Below are 24,564 nucleotides of genomic sequence, written 5' to 3' on the forward strand. Positions count from 1 at the left end.
AATGAGGAAGGGCTGATTGTGCGGACAGCCTGAACGCTGATCCTCTGCGGCGGAGGGTTACATCAGGAAGTGCATCAGGGTCAATAAACCCGTAACGGGAGCAGCCGAAGTTATGAGAAGAGTTATTCGCTGTCATCCACAGTGAATGTTGCGATCAAATGCACAGAAAGTGAGGATTTTAAATAAGTTACACTGCAATAAAACACGCAGCGGCTTTTCACCTCTAGAGGGAGTCCGAGTAGAGCAGTTCCTGGGTCAATTAAAATAAAATGAAAACATCGGTTTACGATTCTCACAAATCATGTATGCGTAGCTACTTGAAAGCATTATCGCATCATTAACGCATATAGAATATTGTATAACAGGGCACATTTTCTCAGATTTTGAACCGCGCGGTAAATGTCATTTTTACGCTCCCGTCGGACAGTGTGTGCGCATGCGCGGCGCCTGCGCAGTCCCCCTCTCCGCCGACAGGGGGCGGCGCCGGCGCCGTGGTCATGATGAAAGGGGGTTTGTTCGACGGGGGAGCGCGGGTCCGTCCCTGTCAACATGTTATCTGCGGGACAACTCCAACTTGTAACACATGCGCCGTCTCCGAGGGAAGGCGCGCCCCGCGCGTAATCTACCGGGTAAGAACCGGCGCCGGAGGCGGCCGGGTGGGCCGCTATTCCGGCCTCACGATGGTCGCCTCTCGGCGGATGGGAGTCTTTAACAAGCCGGGGTGGGGGGTGTTCGGCCTTTCCGAATGTTTTCACTGACTGCAGCGTTAGCCACTTAGCATCAGCTCTGTCAGCAGAAATTGCTGTAAATTGCGGTTCTTGGTGACTTTATTTCTACGTTTCATTTCGTTAGCAAGACGCAAAATCCACTAGAGGAGATCCAAGCGTATGGCGTTATTTTTTAGAGTTACAAATGCTAGCTCATTTTGTGCATTTTGAGGTTATTATATATAATATTTTACTTTATTTAATGGATACGTCTAAGTGCTGTGGCGCTCAGGATGAAAAACGTCTCCGTGTTTTAGTTTGCTTTGTGGGCGTTGGTGTCGCGGTCCGCAGAAATGAAAACTTTCCTGGTAAGACGTGTTTAATGAAATAAAAGACATTTTAATTTGTGACCGCACTATACAGAAGAAAAATGGAATGCACGTGTTTGCAATTCTTGATTTCTGTCCCTTTTTTATATTTACATAGTTCCGTGCAGAAAGGTGCGTTTTTATATTGCTGGACATGACCGATATGGAGTGAGAGAATTGCAGTGACTCAGAGGAATCTGCGCAACACCCACTTTCCGTTCTGCTGCGATCAGTGTTTAAATGCAGCCATTTTATTCCTTTGCGATTATTTAAAATTGAATCAATAGTGAGGTATTAACTTTACTTGATGTGTCTGTCTTAAAGGTCCCATAACATGAAAATGTGACTTTGTGAGAATATTTAACATTAATACGAGTTCCCCTAGCCTGTCTATGGTCCTGCAGTGGCTAGAAATGGCGATAGGTATAATGAGAGCTTTGGTCATTCTGGAATTTGTCTCTCTTATGACATCAAAGGGGAAAGGTTACCTGCTACTTCTCATGCTTTTTCAGCCCTGAGAATTTCCAGTTGTGCAAAGCATTGCATTTGCTAAGTCATTGAATGTAAAAATGAGCACAATTTTTGAATTGTACTCTGAAGAACCAGTTGATTAGTTTTTTTTTTTTTCTGGAAAAACACAGACACGACTTTTTGTTTGCGTCAAACATTGTGGTTGGTGAATGGCGTTGATGACGTAATTTCCGCAAATGTCCGCTCACTTCTATAGGCCGCTCTCCTCCTCGTCCCGCCTCTCTCCTCCTCATTAGCATTTAAAGCTACGGTCTTCTGGATCATAGGCAAGCAACTAGGCTACTACCACGCTTATGGTTACCTATTAATGTAAAATATAATCGGAATGCGTTAAAAGCGTCTCCTGTCTCTTCCCCCCGCCCCCGGCGACGCAGGAGGTGGTGGCACGTCAATGTCCGGCAGCTGTGGAGGAAAATGACGCGGTGCCACTGGCTGCTGGTCGGGGCTTGCGGTTGGGTGCTGCTACTGCTCATGTTTGCCAGCAAGTTCATCAACTTCAGCCTCAGAGTGCCTGACGGTGAGTGTTTGGCTGCCCAGCACAGCACTTTGCTAATGAAACAATCGTTATTTTCAATCACAATTGAACATGCATTGAGATTAAGGGTTGTCTGTCGAATGAGATTCTAACATGAAATTCAATGGAACTGATTTGTGAATTAGAATTTATATTTACTCAATTATATATAACTGATTATCATTTTTTTGGTTTGCTCCTAAACACAGTGAATGACTAAAACTTACCTGCTGTATTAGCCCATTTGTATAAATCCATGTTGTGTCTGTGTTCTCAGAATAAGTTTACTTGGGCTGTGAACCCAAGGGGGCGGGGGCTGAGATCAGATCAGATCTGATTGTACAAGATTTCGAGAAATGCTAATCGAAGTCTAAAATCAGACACAGTCTAGTCTAACAGGTATACCAGGAATAAATTCAGTTTGTTTCACTTTTCAAATGGGCACAATCCACAATGAATTAGAAACAATGGCTCTCAATGGGAATTAATTCTTATTTGTTTCAGGGTTGAATCTTTAAATTGAGAATAGAACAGACATTTCTGGAAATATTTATTACTGAGACACTGCAGCATAATATGGCAAACTGAGATCATAAGTTCATTTGTTCATTACAGTTCATAATAATTTATAAGCCATATTATCTAAAGTGAACAAGTACATTTAATAACAGTACATGATAACTTTTTAAAATGCAATTGAATACATTTTAGGACAAAAACAACAATGATGCTGCTGGTATAATTTTTGTTGTTGTTGTTCTTCATGGTTTAAAATGTTACTGCGTTTAGGAAATTGGCTTTGTGCCGCAGAGCTAATATGGCAACACTTTTTACAAAAGCACCGCAATTCAAGCAAACCACAGAAGCCCTGAGTTGAAAGATGACTTACATATGAAGCAGTTGTTTGATTGGTTCATCATTACAGCGATCTACTTTTTATACTTGCCTTTGTTGTTTTAAGCAATGTTCTTACATACTTTTTAGAAATTAAATTGTAATTAAAATGATGAAAAAAAATTGTAATTGTTACTTCTCAAGGAACAATGAAATTTAAGATGCAGTAGACTCAGTATGAGGCATATGGAAAGACAGAAAATAAGACAGACTGAAATAAATAGACTACAAGTAAACATAATATATACAAATAAAACGGGTTAAAAAAGTACAAAAAACAAAATTATTTGATTGCAATTTAATAATTGTGAATACCTTAATTAAAAGGAAGAAAGTCTAAGGAGTGTCTATTTATCTGTTGTAGACTATGGCGGGAATGTTGAGAAGCTCAGAGGAACTGAACCGTCCGTCAAATCTGTCACTCCTCAGCAGCCGATACCTCATACGACTTTCATGGTAAGGGGGTGTCTCTGCTCAGTTTGTCACATGGTTTACGATTTGTTAGTTAGTACCAAAGCCGTAGAGTGCTTTTACCCCTTAGAACGTTTCCAAATGTGGTCCGAATCAGTCTGTGAATTTTGAACATTGTGTCATTTTCCTTTTTGTTAGATTTCCTATCACAAAGGGAAAAATCCAAGCGAACCAAAATGCCTCCCTTCAAATCGTGCGAGAACTTTCTCTCTGCTGATTGAAGTGAAATGATTGTCATTGTGATACACAGCAGCACAGCACACTGTGCACACAGTGAAATTTGTCCTCTGCATTTGACCCATCACCATTAGCGAGCAGTGGGTAGCCATGACAAGCGCCATGAAAGCATTGTGTGGGCATGGTGCTTTGTCAAGGGGACCTCAGTGGCACCTTGGTGGTTTGGGATATGAACCGGCAACCTTCAGATTACGGGTTTGCTTCCTTACCTGCTAGGCCAACACTGCCCAAGACACAAAAAACAATTACGTTTTCATCAAAAGTGTCCCCTTGTTCACACCACATACACAATCTCTTATAGTCATCTTGCAACCAGGGACTCTTCCAAACATGCAGGTAGATTTTTTTTTTGTAGGAAAGAGAATCTCCCAGTCAGAGACCTGATCTTAATTCCTGTTAATTATGTACTCCGTTCACCGTCCTCTGTATATACATGGTCGTTTATAGTCATATGTAATAATGTAGGTCTATCTTTGATCTCAGTCTGCAGCCAGCCCGCCCACCTTGCCCTCTGACTGGCTCTCTGTTGTGGAGAGACGCCTGGAGCTCCTGTCCAGCGTCTGCAGCAACTCGTCCCTCCGAAACCTCACTCATACGCCCGTCAGCAAGTTTGTCCTTGACCGCATTTTTGTGTGTGACAAGCACAAGATCCTTTTCTGCCAGACCCCCAAGGTGGGCAACACGCAGTGGAAGAAGGTCCTTATTGTGCTTAATGGTGAGTGATCAGTCCGAACTGAATATTTTAGTTCATACACAATAGCACACACATCCGCTGCATGGCCCGTAAGGTCTTGGTGTTCCCTCATTCTGGGCACAATTTGAAAACCTTTTGCTGTGTGTTTTTTTTTTTTTTTTTTTTTTTTTACCAAATTATACAATTTGCAAAAATGCATCCCATGTAATGGTAATAGAATGTTATTTTGAATTAGTCTCACTTGCTGTCGTTCTCTTCCTTTTCAACCTCAGGAAAGTTTTCAAAAGTGGAGGACATACCCGAGAGTATAGTCCATCACCATGACAAAAACGGCTTGCCCCGCCTCTCGTCCTTCAAAGATAAGGAGATCAATGACAGGTCTGATGGAGCTTTTGTACTAAACAATTGCAATCTCGCAGTTAGTCTGAATACAACCTCTTGGTATGTTTTTTGAATGTAGGCTAAATTCATACTTCAAGTTCATCATTGTGCGGGACCCTTTTGAGCGCATCATCTCAGCATTCAAGGACAAGTTTGTGAAGAACCCCCGCTTTGAGCCATGGTACAAGTCTAACATTGCACCCGCTATCATCCGGAAGTACCGCAAAAGCCACCGTGATGAAGACGGCAGCGGTCTGGAGGGCAGCGGTCTGCACTTTGAAGACTTTGTCCGTTATCTCGGAGATGAGCCTGGACGGCGGCGTCTGGACAGGCAGTTCGGGGAGCACGTCATCCATTGGTTGACGTATGTAGAGCTTTGTGCACCCTGTGACATTGGCTACAGTGTTATAGGCCACCATGAGACACTCGAGCTGGATGCGCCACACATACTCAAGTCTGCTGGCATAGAGCACCTGGTGTCCTACCCAACCATCCCTCCAGGCATCACTAGATACAATCGCTCTAAAGTGGAAAAGTACTTCTCTGGGATCAGCAAACGTGACGTACGCCGACTCTATGCCCGATTTCTGGGCGATTTTAGTCTCTTTGGATATCAGAGACCCAACTTCCTGTTGGACTGACCGTCCATGTGCTGATGTCACTGCTTATTTTTGTCCTGCAAAATGGTCAGCATTCCTCAATAAATTACAGACAAATTAGATTAGGATGCAGGTTGAATGGAATCTGAGTCCTCGACGAACATTAAAGTCTCATAGGCTTACAGGTAATAACACTCCAAATAACACTATCAGGTTTTTTTTATGCTGTTTCTTTGTGGAAATGATAGATATCATTATATTCTCCTCTTGGTATGGTTACATTTAAGCCTTGTTCAGAAACAACTTTACTCTTACTGAATGACTTCACACAAAAACTTTTTTTTAAATATTAATTTAAATATTATTTTAGCAATACCTTGAAGTAAATTACCAGTATAATCAATTACACTGACACTGATTTCCAGTATTCATGGATCTGTAGAGAAACTGGCATAATATTCTACAGTTTTTAAAGTGGTTATCTGATTGTCTAACAATTGGCAAGTTGTCACTTGCCATGGGCCTGGAAAAGCCATTAAAGTTGTACTGATGTTATTAATTAAAAGAAGAAATAGGACCCACTTGTTATGTGTATTGTAAAGGACCAAAACCTTCCGACAGCACCTACAGGTGGGTTTTTATTATGATGAAGGGCTGTACTATTTGGTGACAGGGATGACAACCAAAGGCTAACCTGTTTAGTAGCTCTAACTGTTTGATACGATGATGCTGAAAATGGGAAGAAAAATTCTGGCAGAGTCCACTGAATAGGTCTGGTCTATGGTGGCATGAAACAAGTTGGCTTGGTCTGGTGAATTATGTTTACATTATAAATCATGTCTTTTAGATCAGTGGTCCCCAACCTGGGGGGGCAGAATTGTAAATTATATTCCTAAACTTTAAAGGTATAAACAGTAATGCACCCAAAAGGATAATCAAATCAAAAACTAGATCTTGGTCCGGGTCTGGTCGGGTTTCTATAATTTTTTTGTTTCTATCATTTTCGTCGGGCTCTGGCTGGCTCTCAACATATTCTTTTAATTTGTGTATGTGGTAAGGAATTAGGGTTGTGGGGTCCTGGCTTCAGGGATAAAAGTTGTAGATCATATAGACAGCCTGAAAACAGATTGCAGGTGAACGCAGTAAAGTAAGAAGACAAGGCGGGAAACTGTTTGATTTTTGCCCTGAAAACCAATTTTCGGGAGGTGGTGAGAGGTCTTCCCAAGGGGATAGTGTGAGACTTGTCCTCCTGATGCCCTTTTGACAGGAAAAACTGCTAGAATCCATCCATCATTTACTATTATTCTAACCTCTTCAGGTAAGTGACGTACAAATCTGAAACAGTTCACAGTCTTCCGACCACGTTGCACCACAATCCCAACTGTATCTGACCACAGTGTCAGTTACCTGAGATGAATTCAGTCAGTAGTTGTTTTTCGCAAATGTTGCTTTCATGAGACATTTCTCATTTGTTGTGAAGTTTGACTTGCATCCCACTAGAAGCTGTCCGATATTTTAGAAGTGTACAAATTGAAATATCAGGCAGTCTATACTAAATAATAAAACACTGGTTTGTCTGGCAGGAACAATTTGCAACAAGAACAACCAGCACCATGCTCAACCATGTGACCATGTCTTCTTAAACCGAATTTTGTGTCTGCAGTGCTCTCTTGTGGTGGCATTTAATATCAAGTGCAGCTTTATACTTAAAAAAAAAAAAAAGCAGTCTTAAAATTGTCTTTAATTTTTTATTTTATCCAGAGCCTAATTAACAGGGTTGAAGTGAGTGAATATTGGACTCTGTCTTTTGCTGCTTTACCATCATTCATAGCCCAGAAACATACTGGCCAGAAGCAATGGTGTGGCTGGAAGGCAAGACTGGTATTCTCTTAAAATTAAGTCCAAATTAAATGTTAGATACCACCTCCCTGCTCTTCCACATTCTCAGCCTTACATGCAATGCGACGTGTATCAAACAGGTTGGAAAAAAATAGAATACCATCTGCCATGATACCATGAGTGCCATGATTGCTGCAGCTTGGTTGCAAGATGCAAAAGTAACGAAGGTTCTATTTTTATGTACAGAGGCACTGGGGAGAAAAAAATGTGCCTGAAAATCTGGCCACCATAGCAACAAGTCAGCAGGATTCTCTGGGACTGTCTGGCTGCCCTTCTGACAGGTGACACCGCAGGGGAGAGGCTGTGAAAGGCTTACGTTTGGGGACAAGATACTTGCTACACATTTTTGTTGGTGTGTAATTATTTGAAGACAAACTTAGACCCCCAGACTTTTAGACTATTTAATCCCCCTCTTGAAAGTGAAGTGATTGTCACATGTGATACACAGCAGCACAGCACACGGTGCACACAGTGACATTTGTCCTCTGCATTTAACCATCAACCTGAGTGAGCAGTGGGCAGCCATGACAGGTGCTCGGGGAGCAGTGTGTGGGGACGGTGCTTTGCTCAGTGGCACCTCAGTGGCACCTTGGCAGATCGGGATTCAAACCGGCCACCTTCTGATTACGGGGCCGCTTCCTTAACCGCTAGGCTACCACTTGTCTTTTTCTTGTCAATGTGTAACAAGTCAGGTGTCACGCAGACTCGCCACTCTTCCCTTTCTCCTCCATTTTCCTCTGGTCACTGGTCACAAATTTGTCCATGGTGGTACGGACAGGTGAGAAAAAGATTAGCGGCGCTTAAATTCGAGCATTCTCATGAGTAGTGACATAAGCGAACATCCATGGGCTCTGAGAAAATATTGCCCATGGATTTTAAATGCACAATTTAGTCTAACATTGATGCAATTTTTAGTGCATTTAAATAAAAGATACTCCAGAGGATAAATGCGGGCAACTTGTCTCACTGAACAGTTAACTTTAAAGATGGCAGAATATTCAGCAATGCAGTAGCACGAAAAAGCTGAAAGGATTCAAATGAAAATGCTATTTCACTTAGGCCATGCACATTGGCTGCATTCCTCAAACTTCAAACATCCTGCAAACAGTGGATTAAACTGGCGTCAGGGCCAGTAAGCCTTTGATTGCTTCCCATGAGATGAAGTGAGCGAGCTGCACCTCACGTGTGACCTGTGTGCCATGTGTCGTGCAAGAACAAACGAATCTTTTTCCATTTCCGTGAACAATTCACTTTTCGCCAAATGTCTCTTTTCGCTCAGTGACATGCAACTTATAGGACCATAATTCTATTTGAATTAAATATAATTTACATAACTTATGTTTATATAACTATTCATTTTTATGTAACTGTAGTTTTTGCAGCCTTGCAAAAGTGTCCTTTTGGATTCAAATGACCTGGATTTGCAAGGCAAATTGAGCCAAAATACTGCTCACATGTAATATGTGTTACATGCTGGCCGTTTAAAGCACTCAGTCACCACAAGATCAGTTGATATTACGCATTAACCCCTGTGACAGTCGCACCTATGAAACGAAGACGTCTTGAAACATTCAAACACGTTCATAATATGAGGATATGCGGCGCCCCCTAGGCCATATATCAAGAAAAGCTTGCAAATACATAGTGGGGCAGTGGTTGCCTAGCGGGTAAGGAAACGGACCCATAATCAGAAGGTTGCTGGTTCAAATCCCGAGCTGCAAAGGTGCCTCTGAGGTGCTACTGAGAAAGCACACACTGCTCCCCGGGCGCCTGTCACGGATGCCCACTGCTCACCAAGGGTGATGGGGTAAAAGCAGAGGACACATTTTGTTGTGTGCTGTGCTTGCTGTGTTTCACAATGACAATCACTTCACTGTCACTTCACACCGCTGCTCCGCACACACACACGGAAAGCTCGCATGCACAACACTTTTGTCTTGCTCAGCCTCCTCAAAGCTCACACGCACATGGATATAAAGCTCTTCACCTCTGGAGTGTCACCATCTGAAAGCAGTGTACTTGCATGATGTACATCAGAGGGAGACTTAGTTCTGATCCAGCTGTGTTTCTGGTTTATGCAGATGAATAAGGGAAACCTCCCATTAGAAAGGAATAAAACGTTTTTAACTAGTTTCATACTTCACACAGTATCTTGTGTAATTTAATCTTCCACCAATTTAATATGTTCAGTTTGGGTTTGATTCTTTTCAGCAGAGTGTCTGTATAATAACACTTAATAACATTTAACAATTTAAATAAACTGAAAAGGCTAAATATTTATTTTATTGTACAATAAACAGTTATAATAAACTTTCATAACCTCACATGAATTTTAGAATTGTGCGTTCCTTTTATAGTATATAAACTCTAGCCCTTAGTTTTCTTTTTTGTCTCTGTAATTACTTTTGCACCTCTTTGCATATTATCACCCCATGCAGTTGTGCATTGGGTTATGTTTAAGTGTTTGCTTTTTAGGGGAAATGTTGTGCATGACTTTGTGCTCTGGAATCTCAGGTTAGCCAGGGATTACAAGGATTAAGGGTTCTTCCAAATCCCACCGGGTTCTCCCATATGTCTTTCTTACAGTCTTTCAAGGTGCAAGATGTGTGTGAGCCTGTCAAGATCATATAAAAAGTTGCACAACACAGTACATCATCATTTACAGTACGTAAGCTATGTGTCAAGGTGGCAGAGTCAGAAATGACCCAGTTTAAAGGCTTCTCATCATGGTTTCTTCTGTGGAGCAGGACTTGCTAAAGAAATTCTTACCTATATATTTATATGCATATAGAATGTGCATTCTTGGTTGGGAAGTTTTAACAAATATCATATTTAAAATTAAGAAAGAATAACAAAAATGTAAATGCTACAATGCTTAACGTGTATATGAAATGCATGCTTTGTTTCATAATGTAAAGGAACTGTATTATATAAAGCATTGTAAGTGGACCGTGGCCAGTTAAACTTTATACAAACACATTTTTATAACCACCATGCGGCTGGTTTTCCTATGTAGGCCAATAAACTGCGTCTTACATAAAGTAGCCTCTTACATAAAACTTTTGCATAAACACAATGGCGGGACCGAAGTAGCGCGGATTCACCCCTGCACCCCTATTAAACTCTTGCTCCCCCGCACCGTCAAACCACCCGCCACAAAAATATAGATTCAAAAAACACTTCGAGCACAGAGACGCTCTTGTTTCTTCTCGCTTTTTAACTCGTCTCGGTCGCGGTTATACAACCATTGTGCCATTATATAAGGCAACTATATAACCCACCAATGGGGGCAGCGGCTGGGCGTCACGTGACAGGCGGGGGACGGCGTGTTATGTGTCGGTTCCTCGGGAAGCAAGTCGCCCGCGTCGCCGCTGCTCGGTCTTCGGACGACGGGAAACAAGGAAAAGGACCGAACTGGGACAACAAAGACGCCTGGCTGGATAAAAACTATTCTCCCGCGGCGACTCGACTCGGTCGCGACGACCGGCGGCGGTTACGCAAACCGGCGGCGGCGGAGCTTATATAAAACACGCGTCCGACGCGCCGAGTGACGTCAGGTGACCGGCCGCCGGTCCGAAATGAAGCGCACGGACCAGGATTCCCCGTCCGGACTCCAGCGACCGGGAGGACTCGCTGTAGCCGCGATATAGATGCAGGAAGTCGGGCTTGGGGACCGCGCGTCTGGCGTGTGACAAGTCGGGTTTTTTTGTGTGTGTGTGTGTCTGTATGTTTGTTTTTTTTATTTTATTTTTTTATTTTTTCCCACCTCGTATTTCATTTTTATTTCTGCTTCTTCTTTCTTCTCGGTGGACCGGCACTTGTGGGATCGCGTCTGTAGGGTTTTTTTTCGGTGACCTCTTGGTTATGAAACATGTTACCCAACCGAAAACCAGGACATCCGAGACCACAAGGACCCACCTGGATGTACACATGTCGCTGCTGAAACTCTTGTTTTCTACGAACGTTGATCTTTTCGTGAAGACGGGGTGCGGGCCTCGTGTTTAGCAGTTTTATTGGGACAGAGGCGGGTCTGTCCGGTTCTTTTTTCTTATTCCCCCTCTCGTCCATTTTATTAAAAAAAAAATGGACACGGGGCTCCAGAACCGCACGGAACATTTCGTCCACGACCTCTCCAACCCCGGGGCGGCCGGCCTGTGCCCCGAAATGCTGGAGGTGGCGGAGGAGGCGTGCCGCGCCGGAGACTTCCACCTCGCCGCCGAGATCTACAGCTCCCAGCTGGCCGACCTCCAGCAGCCCGACCGGGGACTGTGCCTGCGCCGGGCGGACGCCCTGGCCCGGGCGGGCCGCATCTCCGAGGCCCTCGAGTCCTACTGCGTCGCGGCGAACCTGCACCGGCTCCGCCCGGACGAGCTCGGGCCGCTGGTGGACAACGTCGCCCGGACGCTGCGCGACAAAGTGCTCGGCGGCGGCGACGCCCGCGAAGACGAGCGGGCCGCCGACATGTTCTCCTGCCCGCTCTGCGAGTGCCTGCTGTCCGAGCCGACCACCCTGGAGTGCGGCCACACCTTCTGCCGGCGCTGCCTGGAGGAGCGCGGGGGCCGGGAGTGCGGCAGCTGCCGCGGCAGGCCGAGGGAGGGCCACGGCTTCCGGGTCAACGTGGTGCTCGGCGGCCTCCTGGACAAGTGGTTCGAGGCGGAGAGCAGGTCCAGGAGGTTCTGGCTGGAGGGCGAGGTGTTGAGGAGGAAGAGCGAGCTGCCGGCCGCCCTGGACAAGTTCAACAAGGCGGTGGACCTGAGTGAGTTCTTTCTCTGGCTCTACTAGTTAGTTAGTTGGTTGGTTGGTTGGTGAACTTTTTGCCCAGCAGACATTGAGCTGTACACCTACCCTGTAACAGCCCCACTACGGTACAATGAAGGTTAAAGAGCGTTCTGCGCTTCAGTGCTGGTGAGGTTCCGGTGTTAAGGTTTGGTTTTGGTTAGAAGGAGACTAGGTGACCTACTTCCCGCCGCACCGGTGATATAACCGCTGCCACGGTCTGGGAAGAGTCCGAGCAACAAGGAGGCCATGCAGCAGATCAGCCAGCATGTGGCTTTTCTTACTGTATGGTTAACTTCTCTCTCTTTTTAATATAAATGATGAAATAGACGAGTGGGTTTTGTGTGGGTTCACACTCTCCGAATGTTTGGAAACAAACAGAAGGGGACCTGATGTCGGACTCGGCGCGTCATCGCCGCGCCATCTGGCTTTTTTTTCCTGTTCGTCTCTCCCTGTGGACGGTCCGTTAAAACGACAAAGTTGCTTCTTGTGACGAGGGCGTAAATTCCTGCTTGGCCTGCGGGACTTGTGCTGTGCCACGAAATGTAGGTCATGCTGCCGGCACCACCCGTACAAAATGGTTCGAGTCCGTCCGCTCCGCATACGGCCGACAGTATGTGATGTGTAGTCCGTGTCGGGGGGATGCTGGAGAAGTTGAACGAGGGCTCGTCTGCTTGCCTGGATAGTTTGACTGGTTTGTCTTCTAGATTTCTGAAATGAGGAAGTAGTGAAAAAGTAAAGCAGTCTTAAGTGAGAAGTGGTATTTACACACACACACTCACACACTCACACACACACACACACACACACACACATAAAACCTACCTAACTGCAGATTTTGAGATATTTTGGAGCTGACCGTTAAGAAAACTTTTTTTTTTTTTTTTTTTTTATTTAATTACATCCCAACGCCTCGTTCTTGTGTCACAATTGGGCAACTTCAATATCATCCAAATTTTTTGCTAACATTAAGTATGAATTTGGTTGACCATTCATGTGCTGGGAGCTTTTAATTCTGAGATTCCTCAGAATCTCAGCTCACAAAGTCTGCGTAACGTTAATGATGTATGCAGGATTAGAAGAGACAGAGTCTGCCTTCTGGACTTCTATCAATCAATATTTTCATAAAAATAACTTGTTAAAATATATATTTTGTGTTACATATTCATATTTATGGTTTGTGTGGAAATGAGATATTCTGAAGGCAATGTGCTCGATTGATCATCCTTTGGTCCTGCGCTCTGGTGCGACTGCTTCTGTCTGACCTCCTTTTCTGACAGTCAGCCTGTGGATTCTGACCCGTTTATATGTAAGCTGGTGGGACTGCGGATGAGCCGGGCTTTGGCCCGTCCGTCCCGTCTCCGACCCCGTCGGGCCTGCCGCGGCCACCGTGACATCGCATGTGGAAATGAATCTCGGCGTCTCGCACCTCCTCCTCCGGCGAGATGGCGTGTGGGTGGTGTTTTGTTTGAGCCGGCCGTAGCGCGTCGGCATATGCTGTTCCGACTGTTTTTAGCGGCTCAGCCCTCCTTCACTGTTTTCCTTTCTGTGGGGAAGGTGAAAATGAAATTCTCCCTGCTTTTACATCTATGGTTGCCCAAAAAAGTAATTTGTTTATTTAAAAAAACTATTAAAAGTAATCTAGATTTTTTTTTTGTACTTTTTAGTTTTAGGTTTTATAAGGAAAACAGATTTGTACTTTCGTGGAATAACCAACAAAGATCTTCATCTAAAACTTTTTTTATTTTTTATTTTTTGGTGAAATTATTGTACACCATGATTGTAAGATTACGTTTAAAATAACGTATCTGCAGTGTGTGTGTACTGTATTATAGATAAATATCTTATAATATGCTCTTTCATCTTTATTTTATTTGGGTTAGATTTTTATTTTTTATTTTTTTAGGAAGATTTAAAATCTGAATTTTTCACATATTAATCAGCAAGGTTTAAGCCTTATATTGTCACTACAGGGGTGGTCACTAGACTCGTGTCGTCCTGCGTTATTAATGCCTGGCAAATAACGTTCCTTGACCTGACACACTTTCCCATCATATAATGTTGCGGCTCGACCTGCAGTCCTGGCGCTCTCCGGCGGCCGTGTGTTGTAACGGTCTCCAAACGGGTGGATGGCATCACCGTTGCCTAAGCGGAGTGGGTTGGGCTGGAGCCGTGACCTGGATTTTGTGCAGTTGAGACAGAAGACTGGGATCTCTGTTCTTTAAAACTCCGTACTCTCGTTTTCCATGCGGCTCCTGACCTTGCAGTGAATGATTTCTTAGAATTATTATTATTATTTTTATGAATACAATTTCCAATTGCTGTCTGCCAACAGTAGTTTTACTTCTAATCATGAATGCACACAAAGAGAGGATCCTTTCTGTACAGTGACTCTTATCCTGAGAGAAAGCGGGGTAACAGTCCGCTCATTTCTTAGGCTCACTACTTGAAGCCTTATGGTTATGAAAATTTACATTTACAGCATTTATCAGACGCCCTTATCCAGAGCGACTTACAATCAGTAGTTACAGGGACAGCCCCCCGGAGAAAGTTAGGGTTAAGTGTCTTGCTCAGGGACACAATGGTAGTAAGTGGGGTTTGAACCTGGGTCTTCTGGTTCATAGTGTGTTACCCACTAGGCTACTACCACCCTGGGAAAATAGAGGGAAGATTCTATTCTATTTTATTTTTTAGATTTTTTTAATTTCATTTCTTCTTCCCCAGCTGCAAACTAAGGATGAATAATGAATAAAGCCTCCTTTAGTAAGAGTAAAACCTTTTTATTTTTTCTTCTGAACAGCACCCTCCATCTCCAGGCTAGTTGGCCAGCGTGCAGATTTGCTCATGGACATGAAGAACTTCAGCCAAGCTATGCAGGACGGGGACAGCCTGTGCCGGCTGAAACCTTTATGGTCTAAAGTAAGAAAACGCATGGTTGTGCACACACTCGTGACCTGAGAGGAAAAACAAGTTAATATTTAACTTTTTCAATTTCTAATTACTTTGGAATTTTTTTTAGGCTCACTACATTAGGGCAAAGGCATTAAGTGGAGTGGGTCGGGCAGAGGAGGCGCTGCAGGAGTATTTTTACTGTGTGGCCCTCAAGCCCGACTGGTCAGCTGTCAAACTGGAAGCTCAGAAGGTGCAGCACCCAAACTCAACTCAACCCAACGAAACGTTCTTTATTTCCCAAAAATCATTTTATTTATAATAATGTGAGTTACTTTTTTTTTTTTTCTTCTGTGGATGTAGGTCCTGAGTGAACTCTTCTCCTCGGTGTTTGATAAGGACACGGTGATGGCTCCTCTGCCTCCGCTGCAGTCTGGCCCTTCAACGTGGTTGAAGACTTCTGCCCTGCTCAGCTCCCTGCCCTCCTCTCTCAGCAGGGATGGCCAGAGGCCCGGCAGCTCCAAAGTGAGTGGCCACAATCCCCTGCCATCCTTCAGACTGCTGTATTAGAGAAATGAATTTGGAATTAACCAGATTTCGGTTTCAAAGCTCATAAGAGCCTAAATTCCTGAAAATGTCATACCAGCACCAGAAACTTTGTATTCACGCCTTTATTTAGAGAGTTTTTACCATGCGTTTGTAGTTCAGGAGCATTTAAAATTGACTTTTTTTTTTTTTTTTTCATTTTTGTGTCTAGTCAGTGCCTAGATCTTACCCTGCTGTTCTCCCCTGTCTTTCAGGACTCTGGATATGGTTTCACCAAGAGCTCGGAGGCGGGCGGTAGCGGAGAAAGTGCCAACAGCACGCTCTCTCTTAGCAAGTCTGAAGGCCTGTTTAACGACTCCAAAAGCCTGGAGTCTGTCCTGTCTGCCTTACCCGGCCCAGCCGGACTGAAGAGGAAAAGCTCTGCCGAGCCAAATGGCATGGGACCTCCTAGCAAAGTCCTGCGGCCAGGTAGGGATCTCAGCGGAGGTGCCACTGCGCACTCGCTGAGAGAATAAAGGCCTGCTGGGGATGCGGAGACCCCGTGTCTGATCATTGTGTCTGTGTGGTGCAGATGGACCCCGCTCACCTGAACCTCCGACCCCAGGGTGTTCGGCTGGTCGCCAGGTGCCCCCTCATCTCCTGGACAGCGGCGACCTTGAGTGCTCATTGTGCATGAGGTGACAATACCCAGATTTTACACTTTCACACATACAGGTTTTCACGAAAGTCGAGACGAAATGTCACAGTCATGACCATAGATCTATGTAGAAGAAAAGGAGTACTGTAAAGGTGCAGTGATGGGGAGTTTAGTTTGTGTTTCCTTTAGCTTTAACCCATGATGCTTATAAAGGGGCAGAGGTGGCCTAGTTGGTAAGGAAGTGCACTCTGATTGAGGGTTCGAATCCTAAGCCATCAAGATGCTGCTGAGGTCCCCTTGAGCAAAGTACAGTCCCCCTGGGTACCTTTCATGGCTGCTCACTGCTCACTTAGGGTGATTCATTTCATTGTGTGCACTGTGTGCTGTGCTTGCTGTGCATCACAATGACAAAAGTAGTCCAAGGCAAGGTAAACCGGTGAAGCAAGGCTCACCGATGCACCTGCAGGCTAGCTTGTGTTTCATCTAGTTCAGGGGTGTCAAACTCGCGGCCCACAGGCCACATCTCGCAAGATCCCATTATATAGCTCTATTATTAGGCATGGCAATATGAAGCGCTGATAATACACAAACTAGAGATCCCATAATGCAGTGCTTCAGTTGCCTTGCCAAATGCCATCTTTACAATGCAGCTGAACCTGTACAGGAGAAGTTTCCATGTCGATGGCAAATGGGTTGTGAAGAAGCTCAATTTTTTTTTTGTCCTTCAAAGTCACCAAAGCATATTGCTGGGTCATAATAATAATAATAATAGATCTATATAAAGTGATCTCATGAGTTTGGCACACGTGATCTAGTTGAAGAGCCTCTGCAGTTGAAATTGCTGAGAAAGCTGGCCATGATAGAAAGGTGGCACGAAGCACTGGGTGTTCCTGTCTGATGTGTAAAGGGCAAACTAAAGTACATGCTGTTCCATGAAACAAAACCTCATAAGGAACAATAAAACTCCTGAGGCATGAACACGCACAGTCATGCTTCCAGTATTACAAGTAGGAAGCTCGTTTATGAGGAAACTACAATACGGGAAACATGAAAAGTACCAACAATGAAATTGCTCAATATTTTTCATTTTGCCGTTTCCAGTGACTCAAACTGGATTTATTTCTTTCCATGACAAATTTGATTGTGCAGTTGTCCTATCACCTCATTTATTAATCATTTTTTCTACTCAGATTATTTTATGAGCCGGTCACCACACCATGTGGTCACACCTTCTGCCTCAAATGTCTGGAGCGCTGCCTGGATCACAACTCCAACTGCCCATTGTGCAAGGAGAACCTTTCTGAGGTATTATTTCTGGCTCCTCGATGTTTGCAGAAATCTTGCACACATTTGAATGGGTTAGGCTACGTAAAGGGGTCACTAAGTAGTATCTGGTTTGGTAGGTAATTGTAAGGGTTCCTAATGTCCTAGCTTAATTTTTATTATTTGAGGATCTGACATGTACCATTTACATGAACCTAAGAAGCTTGGTCTCTGATGTTTGTGCTCTTGGGTGTACTTGCAGTATCTGGCCAACAGGGGGTACCACAAGACATTTCTTATGGAAGAGGTCCTGCAGCGCTACCTGGGTGAGGAGCTGGCTGAGAGGAAAAAGCTGCATGAAGAAGAAATGAAGGAGCTTTCTAAGTGAGTCTCCACTGGATACTTGATTTAAGACTTTGTAAATGAATTTGTTTGCCTCAAAAACAACTCAAAACTGATGACCAGTAATGTTGTCTTATTAGCAAAACACAGGGATTGAATAGGCCCTGACAGCTCTGCATATTCTTCTGCCAGTGCCTTTTAAATTGTTCATTTTCTGTAAAACTTACCTTAACTTTTTGACTTAACCTTTTGTTCTCTGTAGTCTGAATCAGGAAGTGCCCATCTTTGTCTGCACCATGGCTTTTCCCACAATCCCCTGCCCCCTGCACGTGTTTGAGCCACGGTACCGGCTCATGATCCGCAGATCCATGGAGACGGGCACCAAACAGTTTGGCATGTGCATCGCTGATGAGCTGAAAGGGTGAGCTGATAATCATCTGTATTGTCCACACAATGAGCCATGCCTGCTTTTATACGCACCAGACGGCCACGTGCTGTAACACTATGTGGTCGGCTGCAGTGATGTGATGCAACAGTGTTTTCAGGATTGAGTGACCTTTTGTGTTGTTTTTTTTTTTTTTTTTTTTTTTAATGAATATTGGTCTATATGTATACATTGCTTTTACAGTTTTGCCGACTATGGCTGCATGCTGGAGGTGAAGGATGTGAAGTTTTTTCCTGATGGACGTTCGGTGGTTGACACAGTGGGGGTGTCCCGCTTCAAAGTTCTGAGTCATGGACAGCGTGATGGCTATAACACGGCAAAGATCGAATACCTTGAGGACAAAAAGGTGTGTCTAGATTTCTGGTTTGTTTCAGCATTGCCTAATGCCTAGAGTTTATTGTCGTGTAGCCTGAGCTTGGCATTGCACGAACCCATGAAGTAGTGTGGATGGCATGTGTTGTCAAATGACATGCTTGATACCCTGGAGACCTGGTGTCGAGGCTGGATTGGATTATTACTTGCCTCGTTTTTCATTTTGAAAGATGGCTATGACTAATGATCCAGGTCTTCCGTGGCGCTATGAGCGCTTCAGTGCCAGTGTTCCCCCTGTATTTCCAGACAGATTCCTCCTGTAGCTCCGCTTACATGTAACTCGGCGCAGCCGAACGTGTTTGCATCTGCAATGTTGCATACGCGTGTGGCGTCCAATCATTTCATGATGCCATTTTCCATATGGAGGGGAAATGTTGGGGAAACACTTATGTGAACTGAAATCCCAGTCTTCCATATTAATATGTGTGTGCGTGTGTGTGTGTGTGTGTGTCAGGTGGAAGGAGAAGAACTCGCAGAGCTGTTGAAGCTCCATGACTCTGTGTATGATCAGGCCACTGCTTGGTTCACCTCACTCAAGGACAACATGAAGAACCAGATTCTCAGTCACTTTGGACACCTGCCTGCCAAAGACCCTGACCCTCAGGTAGAGAGACTATGAGACCATATGAACCATAAGGTCTATGTAATTCTGCAGTAAGATGAAAAAAAAAAAAGAAATCAATGTTTTAATCAATTATACATATTATACCTGATATTTGCATTCTCTTAGATTAATTGCTTTTTGAATTACAATATTAGTGTGTTTTTCCTCTTTCCAGCAATTCAATTTAGAGACATTTTCATCTTAACAGTTGTAATCAGAAATTTTCAATAATCTTTGCATTCACATTGCTGCAGGGTAATCCCAGTGGTCCGGCGTGGTGCTGGTGGCTCCTGGCCGTGTTGCCACTGGAGAACCGCGCCCAGCTGACCATCCTGGCCATGACTTCCCTCAAAGACAGGCTCATCGCCATCCGAAGGGTCCTTATCTTCGTCACCCGCAAGCGCCCGCGGTGACCCCTGCAATCACCCTCCTCCTCTGATCTCGAAGGTGGAGAGGAGTGGTCCCAGTTTCACTGCAGAGACGAGGCTGTTTCCGTAAACGCAACACCATTGCTGCTTTAGACCAAATTATCAGTACCCAGAGCGTCAGGTGAAAACAGGTTATTCTGTTCCCATCTCACACTCACCCAGTCAAGACTGACCTGAGACCCAGTTCCACCAGTGAGGCCTCTCTGTTGAAGATCTTGATCTTAGTATGGATTCACTAGTGAGGTTTTTTTTTTTCCCAGAAGCTATGCATTGTAGCAAAGAGAAACTACAGTCTTCAGTTCACCCTATGATTTCTCTCATGTGACCGACAGTTCAGCAGTCATTCGGGACAAACAAGCGGCAGAAAGCTTTATGGACCGATAAAGTACCCTCTCCGTCTCTGTACTGCGTTCTCGATATGCGACTGCACAACTGGTACTAGGGGTTCAACTACTTAAGCAGGGCTGAAGATCCATATCAGTATGAATTGTCCTTTGCCAAAGTAGATTTATGGATGTAGACAAGCTGCAATATGCAGTTTAATATAGAAAAACAAGCATGTCTTTAATTACACCTTCTAGATCATTTTTTTTTAGTTTAGCTTTAGTATGGTAAATTGAAAAGCCCTTGGTTTTGACCCGGTCAGTTTTCAAGCTTGGTCATGCAGACCCTGATTTCATGCTTTAATTCCAGGTTCGCATCCTGTTAAGAAGCTCATATATTTTGATTGGTAAATAATTTTTGTAGTAAAATGTTTTTGCACTGCACAAAATGCTGCCGCTAGTGAATCCAGTTATTCAATAACAATCCAGTTATTCTGTGGGCCGCAACTTCATAAAATCTAGAACAATAAACAGCAGTGAGGCAAGAATGAACAGATCTAGTGTAGAGAATGATAAAAATATGAATGTTTTTGTGCCGTGACACACGACCAAAAGAGATTCACTGCGCACTGCTTTGAGGGGTAAGACTGCAGTCTCATTGTGCCTTGACTCTGTCGTAAAAGCAACCTTGTATTTATGCTAATATTTGGCATTATATGTTGAAATCACTAATTCTGAATAAAACATGAACCATAACATGGTAAGAGATGCAAAATATTACATTTCATTATGTAATCCCTGAATATTTGATATTTATTATTTCCAAAATTAAGCAAAAATTACAGATTTAAAATTATTATTGCTGCATTATTTGGTTGGTAAATAGTTTATAATAACCTTGACCTTGAACGCCATTGTCAACTAACCTCCCTCAGTTTTACATTTTGCACAACTTTTTTTTTTTTTGCGGTGCTTCCCTGAGGATCTGTTTGTTTGTCATGCTGGACTGATTAATGATGAAGACTAGACTTTTTTTTTTTTTTCTCAAAAAGGAACAATAATGCTTCTTGTGGGAGAGAGGCAGCACCTTCAAGCATTGTTATATATTAATATCTGTAAATATTAAATTAAAAGCAAAAATGCAACTGAATAGTTAAATCAGAACCACACCCTATTGTTTAAAAAGAAATGGGAGGGGAAAACATTTTTATTATGCTCATGTGACATCACCATATACCTAACATGGTGTCTGTTAATTTTTAGTAGCCACCATATGGGTGGGGAAATTGATTATAGAAATCAAACGCCTTAAATGAATAATTACCAACATTTCTTATAATAGGTAGCATCGCATAACTGGGTGACCTCTTGTACCTTGTTTGACCTTTCTGTTCATCCTCTAGTAATGTTGAACATGAACAAGAATGGTGTCTGCACTGGTTCTCATGTGACCGCTGTGCTAACCCAACTTTGTACAGTGTGGTCGATCGAGTGTCTGTGTGTTATTGAAATTATAATTTTTTGGGGTTTTTTTTTTGTACAGTGCACTTTCATATTTGTGTGTTGTGTGTGATTTGGATCGATGTGCAACTGAGGCCTTTACTTGTTTTGTAGGGTTTTTCTTCCTTTTCTTTCAACAGCATCTTTGTTCCTCTGTTTGTAACTGCACAAACTTCTTAATCCATGTGATCAATCCTCGTGTCTAGGGACGTTGCACAAATGCTGCATTTTTTTTTTTCATCCAAGTTTGTACATTTAAGATTAAATAAACTTATTTTGTATTTTAAACTTTCCTGTTTTCTCTGTATTACATTTTCTTTGACTGTTTCATTTTCTTTCGCTGCCAGAAATTTAGTATCTGGAGCCTTTTCAGATCTTTGAAGTTTTAGTTGTTACGAGTTAGTTAATGCAGTTCTCAGATCGTATGTTTGAATTAATGAGCTGCAAATTCAAAGGCATAGAAGACAAAGTTTCCCATTAATACAGCTACAAAATAATTACATTCTGCATTAATTGCATTAATGGGAAACTATGCAGACTGGACATTTTACACTGAAGTGTAATGCAGTGCTGCGCGTTCCATGGTCAACCCGATGTTCCGGATGCTGCCATTAGGGGGTAGTCTTTACATAGCCAATAAAATTGAATCTTCTTAACGTCTTGCAAACCTTCATATATTATACACCTGTCTCTTACTGGAGCATTGCGTGCCAATGGTTAACGTCTGTGATTGTATAAAAAGGCTAGATGGAGTATTACTGGCTTGCATGCTGGGGCAATGTCCCACAGGGTGGTGCTTTGGTGTGCTTAAATAGTTCTTCAGACACCCAGACCTGAACATGGGAGCCAGGCTCATCTGCCATCCGCTGGTTCAACAAAGAACAGGACTTCAGCGAGAAGGGGCTATTACACACTGTGTGAGAAACCATCGAAACCTTTTCATGCTTATATCAGGTCCAAACTTCAATTACCTAATGTTCCTCATTTTATGCCTCATTTCCCCTTTCACGGCCTCATTGTATTCCCACAGACTTCAGCATTTGCTTTTTAGAACTCTCTAATGACCCTCGTGCTTGCAGAGATAAAAGCTGTGAGGGTTTAAAGACAAAGGCAACCTTGATGCACCAGGTCGTACAAAAGTTCTACAAATGAAAAATTTGAAAAATGCAAACACAGATAGATAGATGGATAGATAGATAGATAGAGATACTTTATTTATATCAAGGGAACTGTGGCTGCCATGGCCCATTCTGGGACACTGGGTGCGGGGTGGGGACTTACCCACCACAGGGTGCACACACACGCACACACACACGGTCAATTTAGAATCGTCACTCCACCTAGTGTACATGCCTTTGAACAGTGGGAGGAAATGTGAGAACCAGGAAAAAACCTGAGCCAACATGGGGAGGGTACGCAAACTGGTCCGAGCCATGTGACCAATCTTGCGAGTAAATGCAGGACTTGAATAACTGCTAGAACATCGGAGGGCCAATTTGGATTAGCCAAGGTGGTTTGGATCACCCCAAGATGTGAAGTGACTGCTTTTAACCATCACCCTTAGTGAGCAGTGTGTGGGCACCTTGGTTGTTTCAGGATTTGAACCAGCAACCTTCCGATTATGAGTTCGCTTCCTTACCCACAAGGCCACCACTGCCCCAAAGAAGGCAGCCGAAGGTGCGGAACCCCGGTCTCCCGCGCCTTAAGCAAGCAACGTAAGCGCATGGACAAGCGCATGGACAAGTGGTTATTCCCTCCCATTTGCTGGAAGTGTGATGGCGAGGGAGGCAATGCTTACTCTCCTTATCTGTGGGACTTCACCCGGTTCTGACGCAGTGATTTCAAATGCGATGACATCAAGGGACAGTGACTTCGCTCTGTTGCGTTGCGCGGTGGTCTTCTCCCCAGCCAGACTTCTCAGCGTATGGGAAGCTGAACTTATAGGGCGTAGCTCTTTGATTAATGAAGTGGCTGCGGCATGCCACGCCCCGAACTAGAAGCTGGCCAAGCGGTCCATTATCTAAGCAGGGTTGGAGGTTTGGCAATAAGCGCGACGACGCTGCTGCACCGCCTGAGAGCATCCTGAACGCCCCATATGTACATCTCCCATTGATCGTGAGGCTCTTTGCTCTACGTTCCATGTCAGATGGGAGGGTGAAACATCCTTATCACTGAAACTCAAACATGAACTCATCAAACCCCCCCGGGGACCGATGGCCCTTGAACTGACATTGACCCCAGTGCAGTTCTGCTAATGGAAGTGTCCATTTTGGCCGCTTAGCCGTCTAATCTACGCTAGACAGATATTGCGAAACGCCAGAGCGTTCCTTTTGAGGAACTGTCTCCCCTGCTGTGTCTCAGTGCCTTAAGTGAGGTTATCTTCTGATCCCAACCACGGCTTTTTATTACTTCCCATCTCCAGTGTGACATTATATCAGACTGACATGCTGTTTTATCTGATGACTTATTTTTTCTTCTCTTGCTGTCCATCTTTTTACATGTTCTCACTGCCCGGTACCCTGGCCTTCGCCCAGATCTGCCGGGATCATCGGCCGTCATGAATGTTTTCATCAAACCTGGTGGCCCCAGGAACTGGCATGAAGCACTTGTTCCTCAAAAACAACACGGCATTGTCATAGTTATTCACAACTTCGTCTGGATCCAGATGCTCCTGGATATGAGGACATGTGTTTTTCCACACTCTGGTCGAACCGGTCTGTCCTGGCTGGCAGCTGGTGAGTCAGGGATTTGGTGGCGGCCTGTCAGTCAGTCAGTTGTGCAACAGTTTTTTTTCTTTCTGTTTGCTCGGTGCAGCCGCCCCATCGAGGTGTCGCCTGCCCTGGTTTGTTCGGCGGGACTAAAGAACTGTGTGTTTGTGGGTTTGGGAGGGTGGTTGGTTTGGCATGACTTGCGTGAATGCATGAATTCCTGCATCCTATTTCAGTAACGACACACTAACTCAATAAACTATAGCATTTTGAGGGAAACTGTAGCCTAACAACGTAACATTATCCTACTTGGAACCGACCTCCTGAGTTTCTGTAAACTTGATAAATATGATTATATGTGTGGCTGGATGACTATTACTAGGGAAGTTGAAACACAGGCCAGTTGTGTCAGTGGGGGCAGATGGTGCCTGGAGCT

General features: G+C 44.0%; 2 protein-coding genes across 2 annotated transcripts; both read left to right on the forward strand.

Moving 5' to 3' along the window:
* Nucleotides 1-487: 487 nt before the first annotated feature.
* On the forward strand, nucleotides 488-5,973 carry chst10 (carbohydrate sulfotransferase 10). Its single transcript, XM_028955029.1, has 6 exons — nucleotides 488-629; nucleotides 1,981-2,123; nucleotides 3,379-3,470; nucleotides 4,206-4,437; nucleotides 4,689-4,794; nucleotides 4,877-5,973. Exons 2-6 carry the CDS (start codon nucleotides 2,021-2,023, stop codon nucleotides 5,436-5,438), a joined length of 1,095 nt encoding a protein of 364 aa, XP_028810862.1. The 5' UTR covers nucleotides 488-629; nucleotides 1,981-2,020; the 3' UTR covers nucleotides 5,439-5,973.
* Nucleotides 5,974-10,607: 4,634 nt separating this feature from the next.
* lonrf2 (LON peptidase N-terminal domain and ring finger 2) lies at nucleotides 10,608-21,708 on the forward strand. Its single transcript, XM_028955492.1, has 12 exons — nucleotides 10,608-12,051; nucleotides 14,872-14,990; nucleotides 15,091-15,213; nucleotides 15,324-15,485; nucleotides 15,761-15,974; nucleotides 16,078-16,183; nucleotides 17,334-17,448; nucleotides 17,669-17,790; nucleotides 18,011-18,169; nucleotides 18,377-18,539; nucleotides 19,020-19,169; nucleotides 19,424-21,708. The coding sequence occupies exons 1-12, from the start codon at nucleotides 11,379-11,381 to the stop codon at nucleotides 19,580-19,582; spliced, it is 2,265 nt and encodes a 754-aa protein (XP_028811325.1). The 5' UTR covers nucleotides 10,608-11,378; the 3' UTR covers nucleotides 19,583-21,708.
* The last annotated feature ends 2,856 nt before the right edge of the window (nucleotides 21,709-24,564 follow it).

This window comes from Denticeps clupeoides, chromosome 15 (genome assembly GCF_900700375.1).
Source record: "Denticeps clupeoides chromosome 15, fDenClu1.1, whole genome shotgun sequence".
NCBI classification, from domain to species: domain Eukaryota; kingdom Metazoa; phylum Chordata; class Actinopteri; order Clupeiformes; family Denticipitidae; genus Denticeps; species Denticeps clupeoides.

What these genes read in the sequence shown, in the direction of transcription:
- lonrf2 (XM_028955492.1), top strand. Translation starts at nt 11,379, where the DNA reads ATGGACACGGGGCTCCAGAACCGCACGGAACATTTCGTCCACGACCTC. An exon ending in GCAAGGAGAACCTTTCTGAG is followed by an intron (nt 17,449 to 17,668) that starts GTATTATTTCTG and finishes GTGTACTTGCAG; the next exon opens with TATCTGGCCAACAGGGGGTA. An exon ending in GAAATGAAGGAGCTTTCTAA is followed by an intron (nt 17,791 to 18,010) that starts GTGAGTCTCCAC and finishes TGTTCTCTGTAG; the next exon opens with TCTGAATCAGGAAGTGCCCA.
- chst10 (XM_028955029.1), top strand. Translation starts at nt 2,021, where the DNA reads ATGACGCGGTGCCACTGGCTGCTGGTCGGGGCTTGCGGTTGGGTGCTG. An exon ending in GGTCCTTATTGTGCTTAATG is followed by an intron (nt 4,438 to 4,688) that starts GTGAGTGATCAG and finishes TTTCAACCTCAG; the next exon opens with GAAAGTTTTCAAAAGTGGAG. An exon ending in GATAAGGAGATCAATGACAG is followed by an intron (nt 4,795 to 4,876) that starts GTCTGATGGAGC and finishes TTTTGAATGTAG; the next exon opens with GCTAAATTCATACTTCAAGT.